The sequence below is a fragment of the Rana temporaria genome, chromosome 5 (assembly GCF_905171775.1).
Source record: "Rana temporaria chromosome 5, aRanTem1.1, whole genome shotgun sequence".
Lineage (NCBI taxonomy): Eukaryota > Metazoa > Chordata > Amphibia > Anura > Ranidae > Rana > Rana temporaria.
In genome coordinates this window covers 69,596,059-69,623,742 of record NC_053493.1, presented here as the reverse complement: position 1 = coordinate 69,623,742, position 27,684 = coordinate 69,596,059, and the positions used below count along the sequence as shown (strand labels likewise).

General features: G+C 44.2%; 1 protein-coding gene across 1 annotated transcript in view; it reads right to left on the bottom strand.

The window, feature by feature from the left end:
* The window catches only part of VIPR2 (vasoactive intestinal peptide receptor 2), a 141,017-nt gene that overhangs the window by 65,934 nt on the left and 47,399 nt on the right, over positions 1-27,684 (bottom strand). Inside the window, exon 3 of the mRNA XM_040352690.1 lies at positions 2,877-2,984. Coding sequence (XP_040208624.1) covers positions 2,877-2,984 — 108 coding nt within the window. The remainder of the gene's footprint in view (positions 1-2,876; positions 2,985-27,684) is intronic.

Genomic DNA, 27,684 nt, shown 5'->3' with positions numbered 1-27,684 from the left:
TTGTGCAACCCAGCGGGTTGCACAAAAAAAATGACAGCTCCGTTGGGAGACACTGTACTAACGAAAACAACGTTTTCTTAGCAAGAATCTCTTGCCGCCCGAGTGTACAGACTCTCCTTTCAAAAGAACCGCGGTTCTCTTGAAAGGCAAGAACGAGGTGACGTCATTGCGTACGACGAGCATGTGCTCGTCACATTCGATGCCGTCGCCGCCATCTTGCTGCACCCTACCTATGCCTAGGAAGCTAGCGCGCATGCGTCAAAGTCATTTCGAGCATGCACAGGTTTCCACGGCAACAGGTAAATATACACACTCTCGGGTTTCTCGGCAGGAAAACTGCAGAGAATCTCACGACGAGAAAAATAGAGAACATGTTCTCTATTTTTCTCGTCTAGATTCTGGGAAGTTTTCTTGTCGAGAAACCTAAAATCCTTGTACACACGCTCGGTATACTTGCAAGAAAGCTCTTACAGCAGTTTTCTTGCTGGTTCTTGCCGAGTAAACCGAGCGTGTGTACGAGGCTTTAGCCAAGCCATAGATGATTCGATTGTCATGCAAGGAAAGAAAATCGATTGATTCCTCTTGTCAGTGTTGATGGGGGTATCCCTCTGGTGGAGCGATTGTGTTCTCCCAGAAGTGTGAGCTGTCCCTGCCGGGAGAACACAATGATTATTGCTGGAGGCTACAGCCACTGGCAATAATTGCATCCCGAAAATCCAACATGCTGGTCGCACCCAAGTCAATTGATGGATCGACTTTGGTATATTTAGCCTGCCTATAGATGTTTTGAATCTCAGCTGGTCTCTGCCGAACTAGCCAAGATTCGAACCATGGATGGCCAGCTTAACTGCAAGTCAATAACCACCAAAGTTCCCGTTTAGCAACCACCTATCTGTTATTTTTGTTTTAGGCCTCGTACACACGGACGGACTGTCCACTGAAAAAGGTCCGCCGGAGATTTCTGTCTGATGGTTGTACACACCATCAGACAGAAATCCGCGCGTACACGATACGCGGTGACGTGGCCGCGCCATCGCCGCGACGATTACGCCGCGACGTGTGCGGCCCTGGAAGGTCAATGCTTCCACGCATGCGTCTAATCACTTCGACGCATGCGAGGGATGGCGGACGAGCGGACATGTACGATGAGTCTGTACAGACGACCGAACATGTCCGACGGACAGGCATCCAGCGGACATGTTTCTTAGCATGCTAAGAAATTTTTGTCCGCTGGAAAACGGTCGGCTGGACAAATGTCCGCTGGAAACCTGTCCGGTCGGCCGTACACACGACCGAACATGTCTGCTGAAACTGGTCCGCGGACCAGTTTCAGCAGACATGTTTGGTCGTGTGTACGGGGCCTTACAGGTGACCTGGCACTTGGGTGCCCCAATGTGCTAACGTAGTGCATTAAAAGCCAAATAAAAACCTAGATGTTTTCGCTCAGGGGAGAATTTCTTAAAACTGAGGCAGACAGAATTTGAAGCAGCTGTTCAAAGTACCCAACAAACTTCTAGCTTCAGCCTGTTCAGTTAAAGTGGTTCTAAAGTTTAATGTGTTCTATGGATTTTACTTAACTGAGCCTGATGTCAATCTAGCACTGTGCATGAGAGCAGCGTCGCTGCTGTCTCCCCCTCTCTTCTCACTGGCTCAGACACAGCAGTGGAAGCCAATGTTTTTGTCAATCACAGCTAGTGAGGGGGGAGCAGGGGGTAGGGCTGAGCAGCACTGTGTGTTTCAATGGAAACACAGAGAGCGGCTCGGGAGTGAGCGTTCATGAGTGCCCCCATAGCAAGCAGCTTGCTATGCTGGCACTAAGTAGGGTGGAGGAGCCAGGAGTGCCGGCAGGGGACCTGAGAAGAGGAGGATTGGGGCTTATCTGTGCCAAACCATTGCACAGAGCAGGTAAGTATACCATGTTTGTTATTATTTTTTTTTACCTTTACAATCACTTTAAGCTTTAAAAGATGCAACGCACAGCTCCTCCAGATTATGTCTGCTCCAGTTTTAGCAAACCCCCCATCTGGGTTTACACTGTATGTGGTATGGTTTGGAAAGATAGCCAATGTCAGCTTGAAGATCAGCATCAGGAGATGCAAAGATTGTGCCTCAAAGCCAAAACACAGAATAAAACCAATGCAGAAGTTCAGAGAGGGGTTCTGGGCAAGCGGAGTCCAGTGTAATCAGAAAAAAAGATCCCACCCATGAGATAACAAAGTGCAGCACTGGTCTTTTTTTTTTTTACTTTTGATTAGGTTAAGGAAGGGTTAATACGTACAATATATCAGATTTTATTGCTGTCGGTTACTCTATAAAGAAGACTTCCCCTCTGTTTTTCAGAGATAAGAGAAAACCGTGGTGTCGGCATGAGAAGGCATACACCAATGAAACCTCACAGATATTAATATCCCGACTCTACAGATATATAAAGTGTTGTTGTTGCTGTCACTGTCATTATCTGGGACTGGCTTTTAAAATCAGTGGCAGTTGTTATTCACTCCCTCTCCGACAATGAAAAGTATGACAAAACGAAATCTGTTGTTAACAGCAAAATCCATTTGAAAAATAAATTCATCCGTTTATAATGCAACCTATCCCGAAATGTATTCAAAGAACAACAATATAATTAGGCTGATCAGTTAGTCAAAATGGTGAACCAATGTGTCAGATCTATTCATTTTCTGTTTTCAGAAGTATTCATTAGTCTATTTTTATCCTAACACTGCCTTTCTCAGTATCTGTCATTTTAGACCAATAGATGATAAAATAATGCTTATGTATTATGTATGGAGCTGTGCAGTTCTGAGCTAGGTTTAAAGTCAATATGAGTAAGGATTTGTGACTCTTTCTATAATGTCACAGTGTGCGTCACTTACCATTTTTGCTGAAGAAATGTCGTAGCACTAAAGGGCAAGACTGCGTGACGGTTTCTCCAAATTTAGCTTGGTCCCAGCATGTTACATTATCCCATACTCCCAAACATCCTGTCAACAAATATAAAGATAAGGAATATTATTAATTTGTTCTCAAATATAATTCTGCTGAACATTGAATTTTTACAGTAGAGTGAACAATAGAGTGTTAAACAGCTGACTGGAGTATTAATTCTACAATGGTTAGACTTTTGGGTATTTTTCCTGCTGTCATTTTAAGATAAACTACAGTACAGACCAAAAGTTTGGACACACCTTCTCATTCAAAGAGTTTTCTTTATTTTCATGACTATGAAAATTGTAGATTCACACTGAAGGCATCAAAACTATGAAAGTGTGAAACAACTGAAAATATATTTCATATTCTAGGTTCTTCAAAGCAGCCACCTTTTGCTTTGATTACTGCTTGGCACACTCTTGGCATTCTCTTGATGAGCTTCAAGAGGTAGTCACCTGGCGCAGCACCCCATCACTCTCCTTCTTGGTCAAATAGCCCTTACACAGCCTGGAGGTGTGTTTGGGGTCATTGTCCTGTTGAAAAATAAATGATGGTCCAACTAAACGCAAACCGGATGGAATAGCATGCCGCTGCAAGATGCTGTGGTAGCCATGCTGGTTCAGTATGCCTTCAATTTTGAATAAATCCCCAACAGTGTCACCAGCAAAGCACCCCCACACCATCACACCTCCTCCTCCATGCTTCACGGTGGGAACCAGGCATGTAGAGTCCATCCGTTCACCTTTTCTGCGTCGCACAAAGACACGGGGGTTGGAACCAAAGATCTCAAGTTTGGACTCATCAGACCAAAGCACAGATTTCCACTGGTCTAATGTCCATTCATTGTGTTCTTTAGCCCAAACAAGCCTCTTCTGCTTGTTGCCTTTCTTTAGCAGTGGTTTCCTAGCAGATATTCTACCATGAAGGCCTGATTCACACAGTCTCCTCTTAACAGTTCTAGAGATGTGTCTGCTGCAAAAGGTGGCTACTTTGAAGAACCTAGAATATGAAATATATTTTCAGTTGTTTCACACTTTTTTGTTATGTATAAATTTCACATGTGTTACTTCATAGTTTTGATGCCTTCAGTGTGAATCTACAATTTTCATAGTCATGAAAATAAAGAAAACTTTTTGAATGAGAAGGTGTGTCCAAACTTTTGGTCTGTACTGTATATTGGGGTCAATTTTGATAAAAAATAATATTTTAAGTTTATATTTTTGATAGTTTCTTTTTACTAAGTACCGTATATACTCGAGTATAAGCCGACCCGAATTTTATTTTACCACCAAAAACTGGTAAAACGTATTGACTCGAGTATAAGCCTGGGGTGTCCATCTGCATGCCTCACTGTGCCTCACTTTGCCTCACTGTGCCCATGTGCATGCCTCACTGTGTCCATGCCTCACTGTGTCCATGCCTCACTGTGTCCATGCCTCACTGTGCCCATGCCTCACTGTGCCCATGCCTCACTGTGTCCATGCCTCACTGTGTCCATGACTAGACTTACGTTTAACATGGGAGTATATAGAAGGGGTGCCCGACTTTGAAAAATCGGTGGTTCCCGGCCATAGGTCACCCAGGCAGCAAACTTTTCACACTTGTAGAGAAGAACTGTGGCTACATGTGTGCCAAGTTTGGTGTCCAGAGAACCTATGGCCGGCCGGTACCGAGTCTCCAAAATCCAGGAGAATCGTATAGCATTATTAGTTTCCTAAAGAGAGAGCAGGGGGAAAGGAGGGGAAAACATTCACTGACTCCTACTGGTGTGTGTAACACAACTAAACCAGAAAATACATTTCATACCTTTTGTTGTAAGGTGCACCATTGTTTTTTTATATCATACATTTATGGATTTTTACTGCCTGGTTAATAAAGCCATTTGGCCTGTTGGAAATCGCCTTGTGTGTACTGTAACAAGTATAACAAAAGATTGCATACCAGAATCCTGATGCTGGAAGGGAGTTCACACATACCCCCTAGCAGTGGGGCATGGAGTTAAAGTGGAGGTTCACCCGGAAATGACAATTTTTAAGATTAGATTCATGCTCATTTTGTCAAGGGGAATCGGGTAGTTTTTTTTAAATAAAAAAAGCCGTACTTACCGTTTTAGAGATACATCTTCTCCGCCGCTTCCAGGTATGGGCTGCGGGACTGGGCGTTCCTTCTTGATTGACAGTCTTCCGACAGGCTTCCGGCGGTCGCATCTATCGCGTCATGATTTTCCAAAAGTAGCCGAACGTCGGTGCGCAGGCGCCGTATAGAGCCGCACCGACGTTCGGCTTCTTTCGGCTACTCGTGACGCGATAGATGCGACCGTCGGAAGCCTGTCGGAAGACTGTCAATCAAGAAGGAACGCCCAGTCCCGAAGACCATACCCGGAAGCGGCGGAGAAGATCGCTCTCTAATAGAAATTAGGTAAAAAAAATAAAAATGTAATTTTAATTGCCTGACTGACATCTCCATCTGAAACAGTCTTGAAGCTTCCCCCCAGCCCGCCCCCTTCACAGTACTGATTGGCCGAGCTGTTTGACTGACATCTCCATCTGGAACAGTCGTGAAGCTTCTGCTTAGCCCGCCCCCTCACGGCACTGATTGGCAGAGCTGTTGTCTGACTAACAGCTCCGTCTGGAACGCTCACAAAGCTTCTCCTTTCCTATTGACGTAATTGACCAACCCATTGATCCTGATTGGACAGCGCTCTCTCGGACTGGAAGCCTCGTGGCTCGGGTGCGGGAACGCTTGGGAACCTTCAGGAAAGTTGCTAAGCGACGTAAAGAGCATAGCGAGGACCGATCAGCGTTCGGCTGTAAGCGGTGTGACGTCCCCGCACAGGCAGCGCCGCCCCTGCACCCACTGCCGCCCCTAGGCCTGGCCTCGTGGCCTTGTCTGAAATCCGGCCCTGCATATTTGCGTGTGTGTGCTCATGTTAAAGTGGAGGTTCCATCAAAAAAACAATTTTGCTTGTGGCTACTCACAGGGCATAATGAATACATGTCACAGAACACAAATGTGTAGGGAGCATCACAAAGTAAGTTTGCAAACTTCAGGGTCATTCAGATTATTAGTAGGCTTGAAACAATTGAAATACAATGTGGAAATTAATATGTGATTTTATATTTAAACCAGGGTTTGACAAATTTGCTTGGAATCTAAGAGCCAGCTAAAAAAGTTAGGAGCCAGAAAACGCGCCCCGTCCCGCCAAGCTCGCACGCAGAAGCGAACACATACGTGAGTAGCGCCCTCATATGTAAACGGTTTTCAAACCACACATGTGAGGTGTCGCTGCGATCGTTAGAGCGAGAGCAATAATTCTAGCTCTAGACCTCCTCTGTAACTCAAAACATGCAACTTTTAATTTAATTTTTTAAATGTCGCCTATGGAGATTTTAAAGCGTAAAAGTTTATCGGCATTCCACGAGCGGACGCAATTTTGAAGCGTGACATGTTGGGTATCAATTTACTCGGCGTAACATTATCTTTCACAATGTAAAAAAAAATTGGGATAACTTTACTGTTGTCTTAATTTTTTATAAAAAAAAGTGTATTTTTTCCCCAAAAAAATCGCGCTTGTAAGACCGCTGCGCAAATACGGTGTGACAGAAAGTATTGCAACGATCATCATTTTCTTCTCTAGGGTGTTAGAATAAAAAAATATACATAATGTTTGGGGGTTCTAATTAGAGGGAAGGAGAAGGCAGTGAAAACAGTAAAAAAACACACATTAGAATTGAAGTTTTACTTGTAATGCTAACGGCCACCACCAGATGGCGCAGGTCACAGAAGGAAGCTTGGGCCTTCACAAGGCTGCAAAGCTGTGGCCTAAATTACCATCCGTCGCGGGCCCGCCGCGATCGCGCGGCGGTGGGGGCGGACGGAGACACAGGATCCTGTGCCTCCGTGTGCCCCTACTTCCCCCGCCGTGGCCGGTAATTGAGGCCGCAAAGCCACGGCCTCAATTACAGGCGGGGGCGGGCGCCAGGTCACAATTTATTTTCGCAATTGCGACCTGGCGCCCGGATTTTATCGAGCCCTGATTTAGACTAAAGAAACACTTGGAGTGAGGCAGAGAGATAAAATCTGGTCCTTTCCCTGTGTTATGTAGCGGGGTTGTGTAATGCTTGGGATTGGATCGATTGAAACTGAAAATCTGTAAGCAGCAAAAACAGCACCCAGATATGTGTTTTATCTGCATGCTTATCTGTTTCTCTATACCATATGCTTGCATGTTATTGCTTTTTGCTCACGGTCTGCTGCTGACGCTCTGCCTTACTTTGCATCTTCCTGGATACATTATGACCTTTTGTTGAGAGACGTCCATTCACTTCATATGTGTTCCATTCAGAGCTCGTTCACTAACATTTATTTTCAGATCTATGGTATTTGTTTGACCTACAGTCGGATGAACTGTCTATTTGAATCCACGTCAGTTTGAGGGGTAATAACAGACCATTGATGGAATCTCCCCACAGTCCTTTATTCTTACAACTGTCCACGATTGATGCATAGGCTTGCATGGTGGTTTGAGTGGTGTCTAGGCACAATTTTTTGCTTAAGACAACCTTGTCTTTTTAGATGGTGGAAGTTTATCAGTATTTTTTTTAACTGCTTGCCGACCGGCGCACGCACTTATACGTCAACAGCATGGCACTCCTGGGCAAAAGGACATACCTGTACGTCCCCTTTAGGGAAGCTGCATTGTGGACGCGTGCACCCCGCAAGCTCCGTGAGCCCGACCGCAAGTCCCGAGGACTCGATCGCCGTGGGGATACCCGCCATCGTCTCACGGTGAGGAAGAATGGGGAGATGCTAATGTAAACTAGCATCTCCCTGCTCTGCCTAGTGACAACGACAGTGATCACAGCTTCCTGTAATCAGAAGCGGTGATCACTGTCTTGTCACACACAGCCCATCCCCCCTACAGTAAGAACCACTTCCTAGGGTACACTTAACCCCTACAACGCCACTTAGTGGTTAACCCCTTCACTGCCATTGTTCTTTTTTACAGTAATCAGTGCATTTTTATAGCACTGGTCGCTGTAAAAATGACAATGGTCCCAAAAATGTGTCAAAAGTGTCCGATGTGTCCACCATAATATCACAGTCATGATAAAAATCGCTAATCACTGCCATTACTAGTAAAACAAATATATTAATAAAAATGCCATAAAACTATCCCCTATTTTGTAGACGCTATAACTTTTGCGCAAACCGATCAATAAACGCTTATTGCAATTTATTTAATCAAAAATATGTAGAGGAATACGTATCAGCCTAAACTGAGGAAAACAGTTCGCCACTGCGTAGTTTTAACTGACAATGGCGCAGTCATATGATGTTGCTCCCAAACAAAATTGACGTGCCTTTTTTCAATAGAGCTTTCTTTTGGTGGTATTTGATCACCTCTGCAGTTTTTATTTTTTAAAATTTTTAAAACAATTCAATATTTTTAACTTTTTGCTATAAAAGTGGCCTGGTCTTTAACCCCCTTAGCGGTATTCCTGAGCGTGACTCGGGGTTGTTTTTCAATGCAATTATCGGTAACCCGATAAGATGTGCAGAGCCTGCAGCGCGCTGGCTTACCTTTTCCAGGCAGGGTTACTGTACTTACCTTGTCCCTGGATACAGCGATGCATCCCCGCTGTGTGAGCGAGCGGCGCCCTCCATTCGATTCACACAGTGCCCGCGTGCCGCCGATCTCCGTTCCCTGCGACGTTACGACGCACGAGGGCGGAGACCGGCGGCAAATTCAAAAAAGTAAACAAACACATTACATACAGTATACTGTAATCTTATAGATTACAATACTGTATGTAAAAAATACACACCCCCCTTGTCCCTAGTGGTCTGCCCAGTGCCCTGCATGTAGTTTTATATAATAAAAACATATTTTGGTGCCTGCAAACTGTAGATTGTCCATAGCAACCAAAAGTGTCAAAAGTCAAAAGTGATTTTAGAGCTAGAAAACAGCGATAATAAATTATAATCACTTGCAGAATTGAGCGATAGCGATTTGTGGGGAAATCCGTCATAAAAAAATAAAAGTAATGACAGCGACAATTCTGCAACTGAGCAAATTTCTGTGATTTTGATTTGATTACATTATTGAATAATTTTTATTATAATTACATTATCATTTGTTATAATTATTTATTGTTATTTATTATATTATAATTTTATGATTTTGTGTTTCAAACTTTATCATACCCGGGATGCCTATTAGACTCTTGTTTGGACAGATTTAAGTGAGTTATTCCTAAGAATTGCAGGCCTACAGTATAAAACGCAGAATTTCCATGCAAAATAATTGTACCGCTTTTGGTACATAATTCCAGACAGAATCATATCGCCAGGGAGGTTAACCAGACAAATGGTCCGGGGCTTAAGTGGTTAATTTGCTGCTTCTTTTTGATTATATTAGTTGCTATATCCCTACTTTGGATTGTACCTCCTTTCTGGTATGTCCCCCCCCCCCTTTTTCATACGCTTGGTATTGCAAAAGAGCCCCATTTATATGTGTCGCAGGGCCGGTACAAGGCAGGGGCGGGCGGGGCGAGTGCCCTGGGCGCTACCATTCCATATAGGAGGGGGGCGCAGTTCTGACAAACAGGCAGCCGCGACCGCCGCCCGCCAGACCAGTACACTTGTGTGTCTAGTACTAGTAGTAAGCGCGGGCAGCGGCTGCCGAGTGCGCTCCTCACCTCCTGGCTCCCTTTCCTCTTTGTTTACTAACTCCCCCTATGGAGTCAGTTGGTCCATTCCAGCGTCGTGAGCCGCGTGACGTCACGGCCGGAGGCGGGCTGAGAGAGAGGGAGGACTCGGAGCAGCACTGCGCAGGGAGCTGTGTCTGCTGAGCTGGCAACTGGCAAGGACTAGTCACGAGGAGCCAGAGCGTGCCTAGGAACCTAGCAGCAGTGTGCTATGCTAAAGTACTGCAAAGAAGACTTATTGACTACTAAAAAGTAAGCAGAACAGAACAGAACCTGTTAAAGCAAGTAATTAAATGACTGTATTTTTAAGCTGACTGAGGTGATCAGCACTTTGTGTTATTTTGAATCATGCCTTCTCTGACTAGCAAAAAAAAAAAATCATCAATTGCAGCCTCACTATGCCACCAAACGCAGCCACTGTGCCAACACACGCAGCCACTGTACCATCAATTGTCGCCACTGTGCCAATCACACGCAGCCACTGTGCCAACACACGCAGCCACTGTACCATCAATTGTCGCCACTGTGCCAATCACACGCAGCCACTGTGCCAACACACGCAGCCACTGTGCCCATCACACGCAGCCACTGTGCCAACACACGCAGCCACTGTGCCATCAATTGTCGCCACTGTGCCAATCACACGCAGCCACTGTGCCATCACACGCAGCCACTGTGACCATCACACGCAGCCACTGTGCCAACACACGCAGCCACTGTGCCAACACACGCAGCCACTGTGCCATTAATTGTCGCCACTGTGCCCATCACACGCAGCCACTGTGCCAACACACGCAGCCACTGTACCATCAATTGTCGCCACTGTGCCAACACACGCAGCCACTGTACCATCAATTGTCGCCACTGTGCCAACACACGCAGCCACTGTACCATCAATTGTCGCCACTGTGCCAACACACGCAGCCACTGTACCATCAATTGTCGCCACTGTGCCAATCACACGCAGCCACTGTGCCAACACACGCAGCCACTGTGCCCATCACACGCAGCCACTGTGCCAACACACGCAGCCACTGTGCCATCAATTGTCGCCACTGTGCCAATCACACGCAGCCACTGTGCCCATCACACGCAGCCACTGTGCCCATCACACGCAGCCACTGTGCCCATCACACGCAGCCACTGTGCCAATACACCATCAATTGTTGCCAGTTTGCCCCATCAATTGCCGCCAGTGTACCCATCAATTGCCGCCAGTGTGCCCATTATTTGCCGCCAGTGTGCCCATCAATTGCAATCAATGCAGCCACTGTGCCCATCACACGCAGCCACTGTGCCCATCACACACAGCCAGTGTGCCGATCAAACGCAGCCACTGTGCCATCTAACACAGCCGCTGAGTGGTTGTGTTTGATGGCACAGTGGCTGCGTTTGATCGGCACACTGGCGGCAATTGATGGGGCAAACTGGCAACAATTGATGGTTACAGACTGGTTACACACGCAGCCACTGTGCCATCAATTGTCGCCACTGTGCCAATCACACGCAGCCACTGTGCCCATCACACGCAGCCACTGTGCCCATCACACGCAGCCACTGTGCCCATCACACGCAGCCACTGTGCCAATACACCATCAATTGTTGCCAGTTTGCCCCATCAATTGCCGCCAGTGTACCCATCAATTGCCGCCAGTGTGCCCATTATTTGCCGCCAGTGTGCCCATCAATTGCAATCAACGCAGCCACTGTGCCCATCACACGCAGCCACTGTGCCCATCACACGCAGCCACTGTGCCCATCAAACGCAGCCACTGTGCCATCTAACACAGCCACTCAGCTGTGCCATCACTGATGGCACAGTGGCTGCGTTTTATGGGCATACTGGCAGCACACTGGCGGCAATTGATGGGGCAAACTGGCAACAATTGATGGTTACAGACTGTGTGCTGCCAGTGTGCCCATCAATTGCCACCAGTGTGCTGCCAGTTTGCCCCATCAATTGCCACCAGTGTGCTAGTGGAGGAGGCTGACTGAGGTGACCAGCACTTTGTTAATAAAAAATGGCAGATAAAAAACGGGGGGGGGGGGGGGGGGGGCGCAGTTTGCCATCTTCGCCCTGGGCACCAAATGGCCTTGTCCCAGCACTGATGTGTCGTGACAAGTGAGTGGATAAGTAACAGATGATACCGATGCACCTATTATATCCTAAATTCACAGTAATTTTATTTGTGTTTAGATATGTTTACCTGTTTGCCTGGTGTTCAGCTTTAATTGTGTTGATTCTTTTAGGTTAAAAATTGTATAAACGCTCCCATCTACACTAACTTATCAGAAACAGTTATAAACCAGGATTAATAAATCTATCAGTGAGCAGCATTATCATTAGGTTTCCATTACAAATGCCTCTGACAGTATAAAAGAACGCAATCATGATACTATTTTTAAACGACTGTCCTGATGATCAAATTCTTCCTGCTGAGTTTATTCGATTGTAATTTTCTTAAAGGATTAAATGTGGAATTCTATAATAGAGCATGGTAAAGAAAATACTATGGACCTGCAAGAGGATTTTAACCACTTCAGCCCCAGAGGATTTGGCCGCCAAAAGACCAGGGCACTTTTTGAGATTCAGCACTGCGTCGCTTTAACTGACAATTGCGCGGTTGTGCGACGTGGCTCCCAAACAAAATTGACGTCCTTTTTTTCCCACGAATAGAGCTTTCTTTTAATGGTATTTGATCACCTCTGTGGTTTTTATTTTTTGCGCTATAAACAAAAATAGAGTGTAAATTTTGAAAAAAAACAATATTTTTTACTTTTTGCTATAATAAATATCCCCAAAAAATAAATAAAAAATCTAATTTTTTTCCTCAGTTTAGGCCAATACGTATTCTTCTACATATTTTTGGTAAAAAAAAATCGCAATAAGCGTTTATTGGTTTGTACAAAAGGTATAGCGTCTACAAAATAGGGAATCGTTTTACATGTCATTTTAATTAATATCTATTTTTTTACTAGTAATGGCGGCGATCAGCAATTTTTATCGTGACTGCGACATTATGGCGGGCACATTGGACACTTTTGACGCAATTTTGGGACCATTGTCATTTACACAGCGATCGGTGCTATAAAAATGCAATAATTACTGTAAATTACACTGGCAGGGAAGGGGCTAACCAGTGGGGGGCGAGGAAGGGGTTAAGTGTGTCCTAGGGAGTGATTCTAACTGTGGGGGGGCTGGGCTACATGTGACATGACACTGATCACTGCTCCCGAAGACAGGGAGCAGTAGATCAGTGTCCTGTCACTAGGCAGAACTGGGAGATGCCTTGTTTACACTGGCATTTCCCCGTTCTGACGCTCTGCGACACCATCGCGGGACACCGGCGGACATCTAGTCTGCGGGTCCCGCGGGCACTGTCACGAAGCTTGCGGCAGTGCGTGAGCCGGTCGGCAAGCGGTTAAAGCAAGGCTAGACTTTATCTTTAACCACTTCAATACAGGGCTTTAATACACACCTCAATAACAGGCCTATTCTGGCACTTCTCTCCTACATGTACAAATCATCATTCGTTTGCTAGAAAATTACTCAGAACCCCCAAACATTATATATGTTTTTTTTAGCAGACACCCTAGGGAATAAAATGGCGGTCATTGCAACTTTTTATCTTGCACGGTATTTGCGCAATCATTTTTCAAACGCCCTTTTTTTAAAAAAAAAAATGGTTTCATGAATTAAAAAATAACAAAACAGTAAAGTTAGCCCAATTTTTTTAAATATGAAAGATGATGTTAGGCCGAGTAAATAGATACCTAAAATGTCATGCTTTAAAATTGCGCACACTCATGGAATGGCGCCAAACTTCGTTACTTAAAAATCTCCATAGGCGATACTTTAAAATTTTTACAGGTTACCTGTTTAGAGTTACAGAGTAGGTCTAGTGCTAGAAATGTTGCACACGCTCTAACGCACGCGGCGACACCTCACATGTGTGGTTTGAACAACGTTTACATACGTGGGCGGGACTTACGTGTGCGTTCGCTTCTGAACGCGAGCTACCGGGGACAGGGGCGTTTTAATATATTTTTTTTTAACGTATTTATTTATTTTTTACACTTTTATTTACATTTTTTTTTTCGATCGCTTTTAATCCTATTACAAGGAATGTAAACATCCCTTGTAATAGGAATAGTGTGTGACAGGTCCTCTTTAAGGAGAGATGCGGGGTCAATAAGACCTCACATCTCTTCTCCAGGCTGGAAAGCATGAGATTGTGAAAAAAAATTCACAGATCTCATTCTTACTAGCCGCAATTGCGGTTTGTTTACTTACGGGTACCCGGGCGTGACGTCATCACATCGCACCCGGGCCTCCGACGGTCATAGAGATGACTGGTGACCATCTGATCACCAGTCATCTCTATGCTTCCCATCCGGCGCACGGCGATCATCTCTCCGGGCCCCGATGGCACGGGAGAGCCCGGAGAAGCATCGGATGGCGGCGGGAGGGGGGGATGTCCCCTCTCGCCGCCTATAAGAATGATCAAGCGGTGGAATTACACAGTAATGGGAGGCTTTCTCACTGGTGTGGAGAAAGACTCTTGAGGGGGGAGGGGGCGAGCAGGCAAGTCAGGACACTCTCTACTTTGCAGATAGAGAAAGGAGCTGTGTGTTAGTGGGCGTCCTGACACTCCTGCTCCTCCCCTCCCCCCTCAAGAGGCATTCTCCACACCAGGGAGAAAGCCTTGCATTACTGTGTGGAGTTACAGACAGAAGAACAGGAAGTGAGGATTTCTCAGAAGAAATAAGGACATTTAAAAGCAAAATTGAAGCATGAGGTAAGTGAAGGAGGACTGCACTAAGGTAAATGAAGCTATTTAGAGATTTTTTTTTTTTACCTTTACAACCCCTTTAAACACGTATATGTATAGGTTTTTTTTTTTCCAGAATAGATTTTATTGAGAGTAAATAACAATACAATAGGATATACAGTACGCACATTAAGTAGGTGATGCAACAAAAAGTGACATTTGCAAAGAATATTGTAGATACAGTACAAGTATTTGAAAGTCATATTAAAACAGTTCATTTTATTTTCCCCTTAATGTGTGTCCCCTAGACTGTAGGCGCTAGTGAATATAGGGGAGATGTACCCTCGAGGGTACACTATACACCATATCCGTCCTATTAAAGCTAGATTGGGGAGTCTAATTTTGAGGAAAGGGGGGGCAACCCCAATCATGCTGTCGCAATGTGGTAAAACCTAGGAACAGGGGTGTGAAATTTCAAAAAAGAGACCAGAAGGGACGATCCCCAACCCCGGTCACCCCTAACGGGATCTCGGCTGTGGCTCGGGGATGGGGAGTAAAGAACGAGTGAGGAACATTAAAAAGAATAAAGATAAACATCTGGTCGGTAATCACGTTGAGTGTCTCCCCCCGCTTCCAGTTCCCTGAGCGATAGGGGTCCCGTACACACCTTACAATCAAAAGTAGCTTTCCCAAGGGTCACGTATCCCTTTCAAAGAATTTGTAAATGTAACACACATTTCGCAAGTTCATATAGTCGGTCGTTGCAGACAGAGGTAATAAAGGATCAGGATAGATGAGAAAGAGAGTAGAACAAGATATAGAATGTAACAGCGACCCGTTTACCTAAAAAGTTACATTCATAAAGGAGGTTTTAGAGGATATGTTAGTCAAGTCAGTGAGTCAAGATCTATTCCGTATTGGGTGTAATGGAGTTCTTATATTGAGTCCAGCCTCCCCAGATGAGTCTGAATTTTTCAGTATTGTCTCTAGCCTGGTGAATCAGTTTTTCCATCAGTTCGATTTTGTTCACCCTATCCTGCCATTCTGTCAATGTAGGCGGAAGGGGGTCTTTCCACCTTATTGGGATGCATTGAGTAGCAGCATTAATCAAGTGTATTAAGAGTGATTTTCGATACATCGATTGGGGCAGAGAGGTGTGATGGAGAAGATACTGTCCTGGGGTAAAATCTGGCGTGTAAGATGTAATTCGAGTAATATGTGAGTGTATCTCCTTCCAATAGGGCTGTAGTTTCGGGCAGCTCCACCATATATGTAGTAGAGTGCCTTCCTCTCCTCCACATCTCCAACAAGCCGGAGATACCGTTGGGTAAAATTTGTGCAATTTGCTTGGGGTCCTATACCACCTTGAGTAAATTTTGTACCTGTTCTCTTGGGCTGATACATTAATAGAACCCTTGTGTGTATGGGTCCAAATTGAGCTCCAGTCGTCATTTGATAATGATATCTGGAGGTCAGTTTCCCATTTCGCGTGGATGGTGGTCATAGCAGTGTTTTGTGGAGTGAGCCAGGAGTAAATTTCAGAAATAAGATGTCGTTGTGGAGCAGAGGATTCACAAAGCCTTTCAAAGTGTGACAGATCCCTGCACCACGAGTCTGAAGCCTGTGAGTCTAGGAGGAACTTTCTAATGTGAAAAAATTTATAGCGTGGTATGTGGAAGTCCGGGAATTTCTGAATCATAGCCGAGTGAGATAGAAGTTTACCCCCCTCAAAAAGCTGATGCGCTCGTACCGAAGGTGCCATCCCAGATCTTCTTGGATCCCTAGTGTCAATACTCTTCGGAAAGCCGGGGTTATGGTTAAATGGGGTCATAGGACCTAGGTGAGAAGCCGTGAGCGAGCCTTCATGTGTCTTTCTAAGGTAAGTAAGGGTTGGGCCAATCAAGGGGTGGGATGTACATGACCTAGGAGTGAGTGCCTTATCTATCCAAGGGAGGTGTGAAATCCGGAAACCAACAAAGGCTTCTTCTAGTTCAACCCAGTCTTTTTCCGTTCTGTGGGCATGCCAATCTACTATTCTCGTAAGCAAGCATGCTTTGTGATATCTTGATAGGTCTGGCACTCCCAGTCCACCTTTCAGCTTGGGCATGGTCATTCTGTCCCAATTTAACCTGGCTGGACGTCCAGCCCAAAGAAATCGTCTACATGTGGTTTTGAGGGAGGCTAAAAAAGAGGCAGGGAGTTTAATGGGTATGGCTTGAAAAAGATAGAGAAGCCTGGGAAGGACGTTCATTTTCAGAATCGCCGCCCTTCCGAACCAGGATACCGTGCCTTTAGTCCATATCTCCAGATCCGACTTAATGGTTTGTAAGGCAGGTAAAAAATTCCTGGCGTACAGATCAGAGAGTTTAGTGGGCAATTTGATGCCTAAGTATGTTAGGTCATTCGGGTCCCATTTAAAGGGGAAATTGTGTTTGCAGAGGGCCACTACCTCTTGAGGAAGGGACACATTCAGTGCAGTTGACTTTCCGAAATTGATTTTAAAGTTAGAGAGTGCTTTGAATAATTTGAAGTCCTTAAGTAAATTCGGTATGGAGACCAGAGGATTCGTTAAAAATAATATATGTATAGGTTAACTATTAATATTTGCACTGTTTTGCACTTAAAACTTAAATTGTATGTACTTTTTTTGAAGTGTCAGTAACAAATGTTGGTAAATTTCATGATTTTTGTCAGTAAAAAATTGTGTTTTTTGTCAGTAAATGCCAGTAAATTTCACTTCAGGGGTTGGCAACACTGACACTCTTTCAGTTCTGCCATTTCCATCATCCAATCACGTGCAAGCAAAAATGCTGTTTTTTTTTATTTTCCTTGCACGTAATTGGGTCCTATTTGCAACATGAAGCCTTACCTCATTTACTAAGCTCTGGAGCAACTGAACTTGCAGAGGACAACTGCACTTTGCAAAGGGGGTTATTTACGAAAGGCAAATCCACTTTCCACTTTGCACTACAAATGCAAACTACAAGTGCAAAGTGCACTTGAAATTGCATTGAAAGTGCACTTGGAAGTGCAGTCGCTGTAGATCTGAGGGGTAGATCTGAAATAAGGGGAAGCTCTGCTGATTTTATCATCCAATCACGTGCAAGCTAAAATGCTGTTTTTTATTTTCCTTGCATGTCCCCCTCAGATCTACAACAACTGCACTTCCAAGTGCAATTTCAAGTGCTCTTTGCACTTGAAGTTTGCACTTGTAGTGCAAAGTGGAGTTGTCTTTAGTAAATTACCCCCAAGGTCCACAGTCTTTTTGCCTTTAGTAAATTACCCCCAAAGTCTTGAGCTCTACACTTTCTACCTCCCTATAAATCCTATGTGCAGATCACATTTGCCTGGAAGTATACAGCTCAGCCCTTTGAAAATAGCAGTCTGCTGGGATGAGTGAGCACTGGCAGATGTTAGCATTAGCAATATACACACACCTGCATTGTAAAAGATAAGAATGTGGGCCTTTTTATTTACTCTGGTTAGGGCTAAAAATACAATTATTAAAGAATATTTTTAAATATGAAATATTGCAAATTAATGTTTTGCTTTCTCGTTTCCTCCCTGCAGATGATGCTTTCATGGATGTCCACTCCATAGGGCAGGGGGGGGGGCAATTGACCCCCCTGGAAAATCAAGAAGGTGTTGAAGAGTCTAGCAGCTGTGGGCTGTCTGAGTAGTCTCGGCCCGGATGTCACACAGGCACAGCGAACAGAGTGAAGCCGCCTCCCCCTCCGGTGTTTATGTGTACACAGGGGGAGGGAACTTGCTGTGCCTGTGCCGCGCTGATGGCTGATCTGAGGTACTGAATGGGATGGGGGAGGGGGGTCCATCTGTGCTGAAGGGGGGGTTTGTGCTGAACGTGGGGTCCATTTGTGTTGAAGGGGGGGTCTGTGGGTAAAGGGGTCCATCTGTGCTGAGGGGGGTCTGTGCTGAATGGGGGGGTCTGTGTGGAATAGGGGGGTCTGTGCTGAAGGGGGGTCCATCTGTGCTGAATGGAGGGGTCTGTGCAGAATGGGGGGGTCTGTGCTGAAGGGGTGTTCCATCTGTGCTGAATGGAGGGGTCTGTGCTGAAGGGGGGTCTGTACATTCTCTAGGCTATATTCATATGGGCATGGATGAAGCTGAATTATCTCAAGAGCTATTTCACACTGCCAGCTGGCCGCGTTATGGGTAGAGCACAATTAAAAAGTGGCGCTTTACCATTGCTTTAGCTGCACTATTCGGCCGCTAGCTGGACGCTTCAACCCCGTTAGCGTTTTAAGAGAGGATTAAATGCGACTGTGTATCACTGCTGCCGAAGCGCCCCCCTCTAAAAAAAATTCAGCGGACACCCATGGATGCTTTATATTCTTTTTCATATCTATACATTTATCTGCTTAAAAAAAGGTTAATTGCATACCTCTATAGTACGTGCTGAAATTTCACACAAATCAGACGAGTGAAACACTCCTCCATGACCTGTTTGGCCATACAGATTTTATGACCCTTCAATTGAAGTCGAAACCTTAACACCTTTTGCTGTGCTTTCTTATATCCTGAATTAGGTTAATTTCACACTACTGCGATGCGATTTTGATTCAATATCTGTGTGACGTTTTAGTGTGACTGTTGCAACTTGGTTGCGTTTTGGATGTGGTTTTAAGGCCAAATCACACTGTAAATCGCAACCAAAGTGGTACAGGAACCTGTTCCAGACCTGTGCCGCACGGGGTACTTTGTCACAGTAAGTGGGCTTAGCACTATATGACCATATAGTGTGACCAAACCCCCGTATTTTCGAATATGTTCAGGTGTCATTTTTGCATGTGTGCGCTATCTGTAATCTGTTTTGTACTGTGCCGCACGGAGTCACATTGATTTGAACAGACACTCAAATCATATTTGAAACTGCACCAGTGTAAACGAGGACTTAACTGTATTTTTTTGTAAAATTAATTAAATCTCCCCCAAATTGTTCTTTTTTTCTTTTGGGCTGTAAAGGTTAATTTTCTTTTTTCTATATAGGTTCCTTTAACCACTTCCCCACCGCGCCATAGACAAAAGACGTCCTCCCAGAATCCTTCACTCGCGCGCCCCCTGGGGCGCGCTACCGGAATCATCTGTGAGCGCCGGGTCTGGAAGACCCGGCGCATCACAGATCGCGGTAAATTGCCGCTGATAGCGGCCGTTTACCACGTAAACGCTCAGTCAAATGACGAAGCGATCACTTGTAAACAAACCGGCGTCATGTCATGACGCCGGTTCCTCCCTCTCCTCTCTGTACCGATCGGTACAGTGTGAGAGGAGAGGGGGGAGAGCGGAAGCAGCAGCAGCTGCTGTGGGCTGGATCTGTGACAAATGCAGTCACAGATCCAGCCATCCCTCCCTGCCCAATACTCTGCAATAAATAACACCAATACTCTGCAATACCCCCCATACTCTGCAATACCCCCCATACTCTGCAATACCCCCCATACTCTACAATACCACCCATACTCTGCAATACTACCCATACTCTGTAATACCACCCATACTCTGCAATACCCCCCATACTCTGCAATACCCCCAATACTCTGCAATACCCCCAATACTCTGCAATACCCCCAATACTCCGCAATACCTGCTAATATGACAGAAACGAGAATTTATTTTTTATTTTTACAGAATTTTCAGTGTTTTTTCTTTTATAGCACAAAAAATGAAAAACCCAGAGGTGATCAAATACCACCAAAAGAAAGCTCTATTTGTGAGAAAAAAAGGACAACATTTTCAGATGGGCACAATGTTGTATGACTGAGGCCCCGTACACACGACCGAGTTTCTCGGCAGAATTCAGCCAGAAACTCGATCAGAGCTGGATTCTGCCGAGAAACCCGGTGGTGTGTACACTTTTCAGCGAGGAAGCCGACGAGGAACTCGTCGGGCCAAAAAGAGAACATGTTCTCTATTTCCTCGTTGTTCAATGAGTAAAGTCGGCCCGCAGAGCTCCTCTGCGGCTTCCACACTGAACTCGACGAGGAACTCGATGTGTTTGGCACGTCGAGTTCCTCGGACGTGTGTACGGGGCCTCAGTTATTGTCATTCATATTGTGAGAGCACCGAAAGCTGAAAATTGGTCTGGTTAGGAAGGGGGTTTAAGTGCCCAGTGGTCAAGAGGTTAAGCTAGTGCATTGTTGGTTCACTTACCCTCTCCTTCAATTTCCCTTCTAAATGTTTTTTTTCTTTGTCAGAAATTCAGACAAAGAAAACAAAGAAAAAAAAACATTTATACAGGAAATTAAAGTAAAAGGTAACTGAACCAACTAACTGAACCAACAATGCACTAGCTTAAAGGAACCTATTTAGAAAATAAGTTAAATTAGTTAAATTGGCTATAGCCAATATTTTACACCAGTTTGGTGTGGTCTCGTTTAATGAGTAATGGTAAGAAGTTGTAGTATGGGATTTGGTCAGGCAGTGATGGTAATTTACATCTGTTATACAATGGTCAAGCCACGTGTGTCCTCATATTACTTTTGGGCAGGGATGGACTGGTCATTGGGACTACAGGGAGTTTCCCGGTGGGCCGATGGCTCAGTGGGCCGGCTTCAGTGACAGCGGACTGCCGCCCCCCTCTGCTCCTCTGTCTCTCCCTTCCCACAGCGCTCACCTACTCTCCCTCCCCACAGCATTCACCTGGGGGGAACATAGAAGCAAGGGGAGGCCCAGAGGAGCAGGGGGAGGACCAGAGGAGCAGGGGGAGGACCAGAGGAGCATGGGGGAGGGGACAGACAGCTGACTTAACAGCTGTGGTCTGGGAGTTTCTCACTTCTGCCTAATCTTGTACCATAAGGGGGGCACAGAACTGATTCTTTGCCCTGGGTTAAATAATGTCTAGCTTCCCTAGCTTCCCCACTGGTACTGCCTATAAGAGGACCAGTACCAGCCGTTCTACTCTAATAAAAGTAGAACGGCTAGTGGCTAGTGAAGGGGGAGAGGTGGCTGGGGGGTGCGGGAGTTGCCCGGCTGCCATGGGAGAGACCTGTCAAAGTGGGCCAGTCTGGATGAAGTCCAGGGCCAAATTTCTGTCCCAGTCCAGCCCTGCTTTTGGGTAAATCTGAAGTTGATTTACAAATAATGTAAAGTCAGATTGTAATGTGTATGGTGAGCTTTGGCTTCTTTAGCAATTGAGAAGCAGGCAGTGGCATCAACAGAATATACTATTTGTGAATTTATGGAAGAAATATGACATTTACATTTTAGCGTGCAATGGTGTTCTCTGTGAAGGGGTGGTGAATGACACATTGAGCGTTTTCCTTTTTCAACTTTATTGAAATGTCACAATTCATTTATCCCTATTCACTGCAGTGAGTTGTGATGTGGGGTACTACATTCTCCATGTGCAGTTCAAAAGTCAATATCCCTTCAAATGTCCTTTCAGAAAAATCTTCAAAGTCTTTGGATCCAATAAAGTTCATCTGCTTTAAGAGCCATCTCTTCATTCTTGAGCCTTTTGATTTATCTCCCCATAAAGAAAAAGAATCTCAAAGCAAGAAAAATAGTAAACTATAAAGTGTAGTATGTCCTACTCCACATGTGCAAAACTTAAAATCATATATTGTGCTCATGTGGAGTAGAACATACTACACTACATAATTCCCACTTTTTCTTTCTTTGAGATTTTTTTTCATTATGAGAAGTTAAATCAAAGGCTCAAGAATGAAGAGACGGTTCTTATAGCAGATTTACTTTATTGGATCCAAAGGCTTTGAAGATTTTTTTAAAAGGACATTTAAAGGGTCATTGACATTTTAGTTTTGATTTTAAAGATTTATATTTTTCTGCTGGGGTGGCAGAGGATTTCAGCTGCCGCAATTATTTGGGAATCCCTACCTATCGTGTGCTGATATTCACATTTTAGTTACTTCAAAACCCTGAAGTGAGCTCAGTAAGCAATTTGTAATTGCAGGGTAAGGTAAGGCGATTGTAGGGATCACAGGTTCTTCTTTAAAGTGGAACTAAAGTGATTTTTTTTTAGAAGTAAGGTTGGGTTCATGCTATTGCTGTGCCCTATTTTGCACATTAATGTGTATTGCATACAGGAAGCCTGTTTGTTTGAATAAGCTGTTTAAAGCTGAATTTCAACTTTATTTTTTACTAGAACTGAATAGAATGATCAATCCCAGCATAGAGCCCACCTCTATATTATGTTGCTCCATTGTCTGCATATCCCCTGATATTCTGGGTTTAGTTGTGGCTTTGTACCATGTGACACTCTGTATATCCTGCTGATAGACTCTGTCCCTTCCACAGCCACTTCTTGCAGTGACCAGCGTCTATACCACTTCCCTCTGTAGTCTTTTAGACTTCTTTCACAGCTCTGATGGTGGGTGGTATGGAATACATCCTAATTAGCATTCAATCCTGCTATGTTACACCTACAAGGAGAGTCCAAGCCTCCCAAGTTCTGTCTCACAGATAGCAGCATTATTTAAGAAGGAAACCCTTTATACACAGCCTGTTATGAAAGCTAGCCGTGCTGCTGCTGGACAGGATTAAATGGATGACATTTAGAATTCGATCCTGCCCAGTTAAATATGCCAACCAGTGTGAACAGGGAGAGTCCCACCCCTTGGATCCCACCCTCTCAGAGCCCTGCTTTCTGTGATCTAATTCATTTATACATGAAGAAAAACACCTTCATAATAACCTCCCATAGCCTTTTCTCTGTAGTCTTGCAGTAAGCCAATATTCTTTCGGCATGCTGCAAGACAGGAATGACACAAGAGGAGGTATGACACAATTACACCTTTGACCACCCACATGAAGGCCCAGAAACACCCTCAGTAACCCTAGGGCCCACCCACATCAACTCCCTGAACTGGTACAAGTGACTCTCATAGCCCATCCTGAAGCTACAGCGGCTCAAAGGATGATGGGACATGTAGTACGGGGACTGGAAAAGGAAGGAAACAGAAATCTGCTGTATACAGCTAAAGGAGGTTAGTTACACACAAACTGACAGTGGAGTTGTGGTCAGTGGTGGCCCGTAATGCAGGGTGCAGGTGCACCGTCCCCCTAATCCATGCGTTTGCTGAACCCCCTGTAACGGAATGACCCGTGACAACCAGAGACTTTGGAAGGATGGGGGGTACTCCTGTGCCAGCGTCACTAATGACTCTTGGGTCTAGGGTCACCCTGTGCCCCTTTTGGGCATAGGGTGACTGAGAAATATTAATTATAAATTACATGAGATGGGACATTACTGTTAATTCATGTATTGCAGGAGATCTGGACATATTACAGTTTGATTTCATGCTGACCCCCAACCGGTCAATAAGAGTGTCTACTTCAATGCTTAACCTAGGCTGTTGAGATGCTAATGAAGTACGTCTGCTCCTAAGACCTTTCATTGTGTGAAGATGCTATTGATGATAGATATGTGTTGTGAGTTAGCAGTCTAAAGGTCAGATGTCTCCTTTTAGGGGTAGGGAATTAGCATGTCAATTATGTTTAGTAAAGGAATGTGTATTATGCAGGTGAATCACTTATTGTCGGAGACGGAATGTCTGGGGGAAAAATTAGCTCAACTGCATGTCATTGTCTAAGAGAAGGTGTATTGAAGCCCCCCCATTGTGTGCTGTGTGGGTGGAGAGTTTATTTGTTCCTTTGATTACTGTAAACATGCCTGTACTGTATATAAGAGAGCTAGGATACCATTAAAATTCATTCATACAATTTGAAACCAGTAACAGAGCATATGTCTCGTTATTCTGGGAAATTAGTTGGATCGTGTCTAATGTCTGCTGGCTTGTCGGATAAGTTGTCGTGGGGCGATGGAATGGGAATATCGTAAACGTTGGTGACCGGTACACCCCCCCAAAAAAAATATACCACCAAACGACACTGGTTGTGATTCATTTACATGCACAAATCATCTGTTGTTTTGCAGAGGAAAAGCTGTAGTTGTTCTTTAATGCAACAATAAGGAACATATTCTATTTTTTATAACACTGTAAGTTGTTGTGCGTTGCAATGAACATCCATTGGTAAGGTGCATTAGAGTTCTAGTAAAAGTGAAAGGCACCGCAGTACTACAGAGTATAAAATGGGCATTTCATGTGTTCAGTAGAGGGAGGTGTTTGGTAGAAGAGACTTTGTAAGTCTACCCTGCAATAAAAATTCTTACTTTTGCAATTTTTATTGCCCAATTCAGTACATACACAGGCCGTTCTATACTCTAGGTCAGTGAACCATGGAACCCCAAATTTTTTGGAGCTACATTTCACATGATTCTCAATTACGCTGCAGCGTGCATAAGCATCATGGAAAATGTAGTTCCAAAACATCTGGGGTGCCAAGGTTTGCCATCACTGCTCTAGGTCAACCTAAATTCTGAGAATGGATCTAGAATAATGTAACTCCGTTGCATAGTTACATCATCATTCATTAGCTAAATATTGAAGACATTAGATGCCGAAGAAGTGGCTGAGAAGGTGGCAGTTGCGGCAATACAGCAACCTCAGGTATTGTGGAGCTGTCAGTACTAAAGAAGAGTAAGTTAGATACAATTTCCCCTTTATACAATTTATCTAGGATGGTAACTCCTTCCACCAATCTAGGTGAACATGTAATCTACATCAGTTTTAGGTTGAAGGGCCGATCAACATATAGTTTTGCAGTGTGTTAAACAGCCCATTCAACTGAAAAGCACATCAATGCATGTGAAAATAGGGAAGGTTGCATTTTATTGCAGTGCAACGCACAGGACACCATGGGAACCCACACTATGAGGAAGATGCAAAAAAGCATGCATGTCACTCATGTAGACAGCACATACAGCTCAGAATAAGAATAGGACAGGATGGCTAATCCATTTTGTAACCATGAGACATGAAATTTAACATGCTCAAATAATGTAGTTTAAAAAATGACAGAGTGATAAATCCCACAGAACAGAGTCCCTTCCCTGAGCAAACCATCCATCTCTGGCAGTAATACATTCTAAAACAATTATTTTATTTTGTTAATTTTATTCTTCAGCTTAATTTTCATAAGTACAAGAAAATAAAAACCTTAGCAAAGACTTTTTTCTGTCTTAGAAAAAGGAAAATGATTTTACAAGAATAAATAATTACCGGTATATAATAAGCAAATTCTAAGAGAACACTGAAATTTATTAGACAGGTTATTTTAAAGGGCTTATTTAATAATCTTGTACAAGAAATAATCATGTTGAATAACCCCTGTCAGATATTAAGAAATCAAGGCTTGATAGTTGGCTTTATCTAAGCTGGTATTTAATTGGTTACTGCACGTTGTTTCTCTTCGCCTTGTTTCTGTTCCCCACAGGAAACACAAGCTGTTCATATAACTAGGTGTGTGATCTCCCTCTACCTTGCACCTGACTGGAAGGTTATACCTGCTCAACTAGGGACATAGGGGTTTATTTACCAAAGGCAAATAAGCTGTTCACTTTGCAAGGGAAGTTGCACTTAGTAAGAGAATTTTATCCAGAGCTTAGTGAAAAGACGATGCTCTGCTGACGTCCATCATTAAATCATAGTTACATAGTAGTTAAGGTTGAAAAAAAACATCAAGTCCAACCTATGTGTGTGATTATAAGTCAGTATTACAATATCTCTGTATGTTGTGGTCGTTCAGGATAGTTACATATTAGGTGAGGTTGAAAATCATGTGCAAACAAAATAAAGCATTTAACAGTTTCCCTAAATTGATTGGGTATTCTTTGCAAAATTTCTCCACAGTCGCCAAGCTCTGGGAAAACTCCCTTGCAAAGTGCAACTTCCCTTGAAAAGTGAATGGTGTATTTTCCCTTAATAAATCAACTCTATGGTGGGGCCAATTGTTCCTGAGGGTTACTGAAGCTCCTTTCAAATATACCGGCCCTTCATTAGCCTTATTGCATTACTTTTTTCACAGCAAGAAGCAGACAGTGGAAAAAAATGGTAAAAGAAAAATATAAAGTGACAGTACATCAGTAATACCAAAAAACAATAAAAAAAATGATGCAAAGTACAGTGTAGCAGAATGCCCATTTATTCGACCCTCTAACTCTTTTCCCCACAGTTTCTTGGGTCCCTTGACATGGCAAGGAAAGATACGTTTTTTCACTTCCCTCCCTCAGAAGCTCAGAGAGGCCATGCCTGATGGGGCAGAGGTAGCTGGGCAAGTCATCTTTAGCCAGGTGAGCTGCAGGCAGGAGCCCAATAGCACATAGGGTTTGTGGAAGACCCAGCTAATGTGGGACGTATCAGCCCAATTTCATTCAAAGTATTCTAGCTGCAGAGGGTGGTCCCCTGTGTCCCTGGATCCCTCCAGCTGCTTCCCTGTGCTTAAGAGCTACCCTGGACTTTACTCAGAGGGATGTTGTCCAATGAGGATGAGCACAGGTAGCTATGCTCTGAACTGTTTTACTGAAGTAATGATTTTTTAGCTAGACTCTCTGTTCTTATAGTGTCTTAGACTATATTATGCAGCCACATATTACCGTTAGTCACAGAGACGCTGTTGTGCAGAGTCCATGTTTGTGCAGCTTTCATAATCTGCTTTGTAATATTCTGCAGTGTGTGAATGTTCTTTACAACTCTGATCCTGTTTTGAAATATTAATTATGACTTTGCACCTGTTTAGTCAACGGCAAGTTTATTACTCTCTGATCATTCAGTGGATTACCCTTTCTAAAATACATTATTTTCCATAAATACAATAAAAGAAAACACAGCATACAAGTGAAAAATGTAGGTCACCGCGCCTCCCGCCCCAGTGTGAAAGGAGCCTAAATGAGTTGTAAAGTCTCAAGACTTTTTACCGTAATGCATTCTATGCATTAAGGTGAAAAGCCTTCTGTGCTGCAGAAGCCCCCTGGAGGCCCCCTTTTTCTTACCTGAACCCAATCATTCCAGCATTGAGGACGAGCCCAGCAGCTCCAGCCACTGTTTCGGGTCCTCATTGGATAGATTGATAGCAGCGGGAGTGCTGTCAATCAAATCCAGTGACATGGGAGGGCCTGAATTCTGCTCTCTGTGTCAAAAGACACAGCAGCTCTACTCGGGAGCGCATCCGCACAAGTGCCCACATGGAAAGTGGCTCTCCGAGGGGGCACCCGATGAAGAGAAGAAGCCAGGAGCACCACCCGGGGAACCCCAGAAAAGGAGGATCGGTGCCGCTCTGTGCAAAACCTTTGCACAGAGCAGGTAAGTATGACATGTTTGTTACTTAAAAAAAACTGACCTTTACAATCACTTTAATAAAAGTAAAAGTAACTTTTTAAAGTATTATTTATAAAA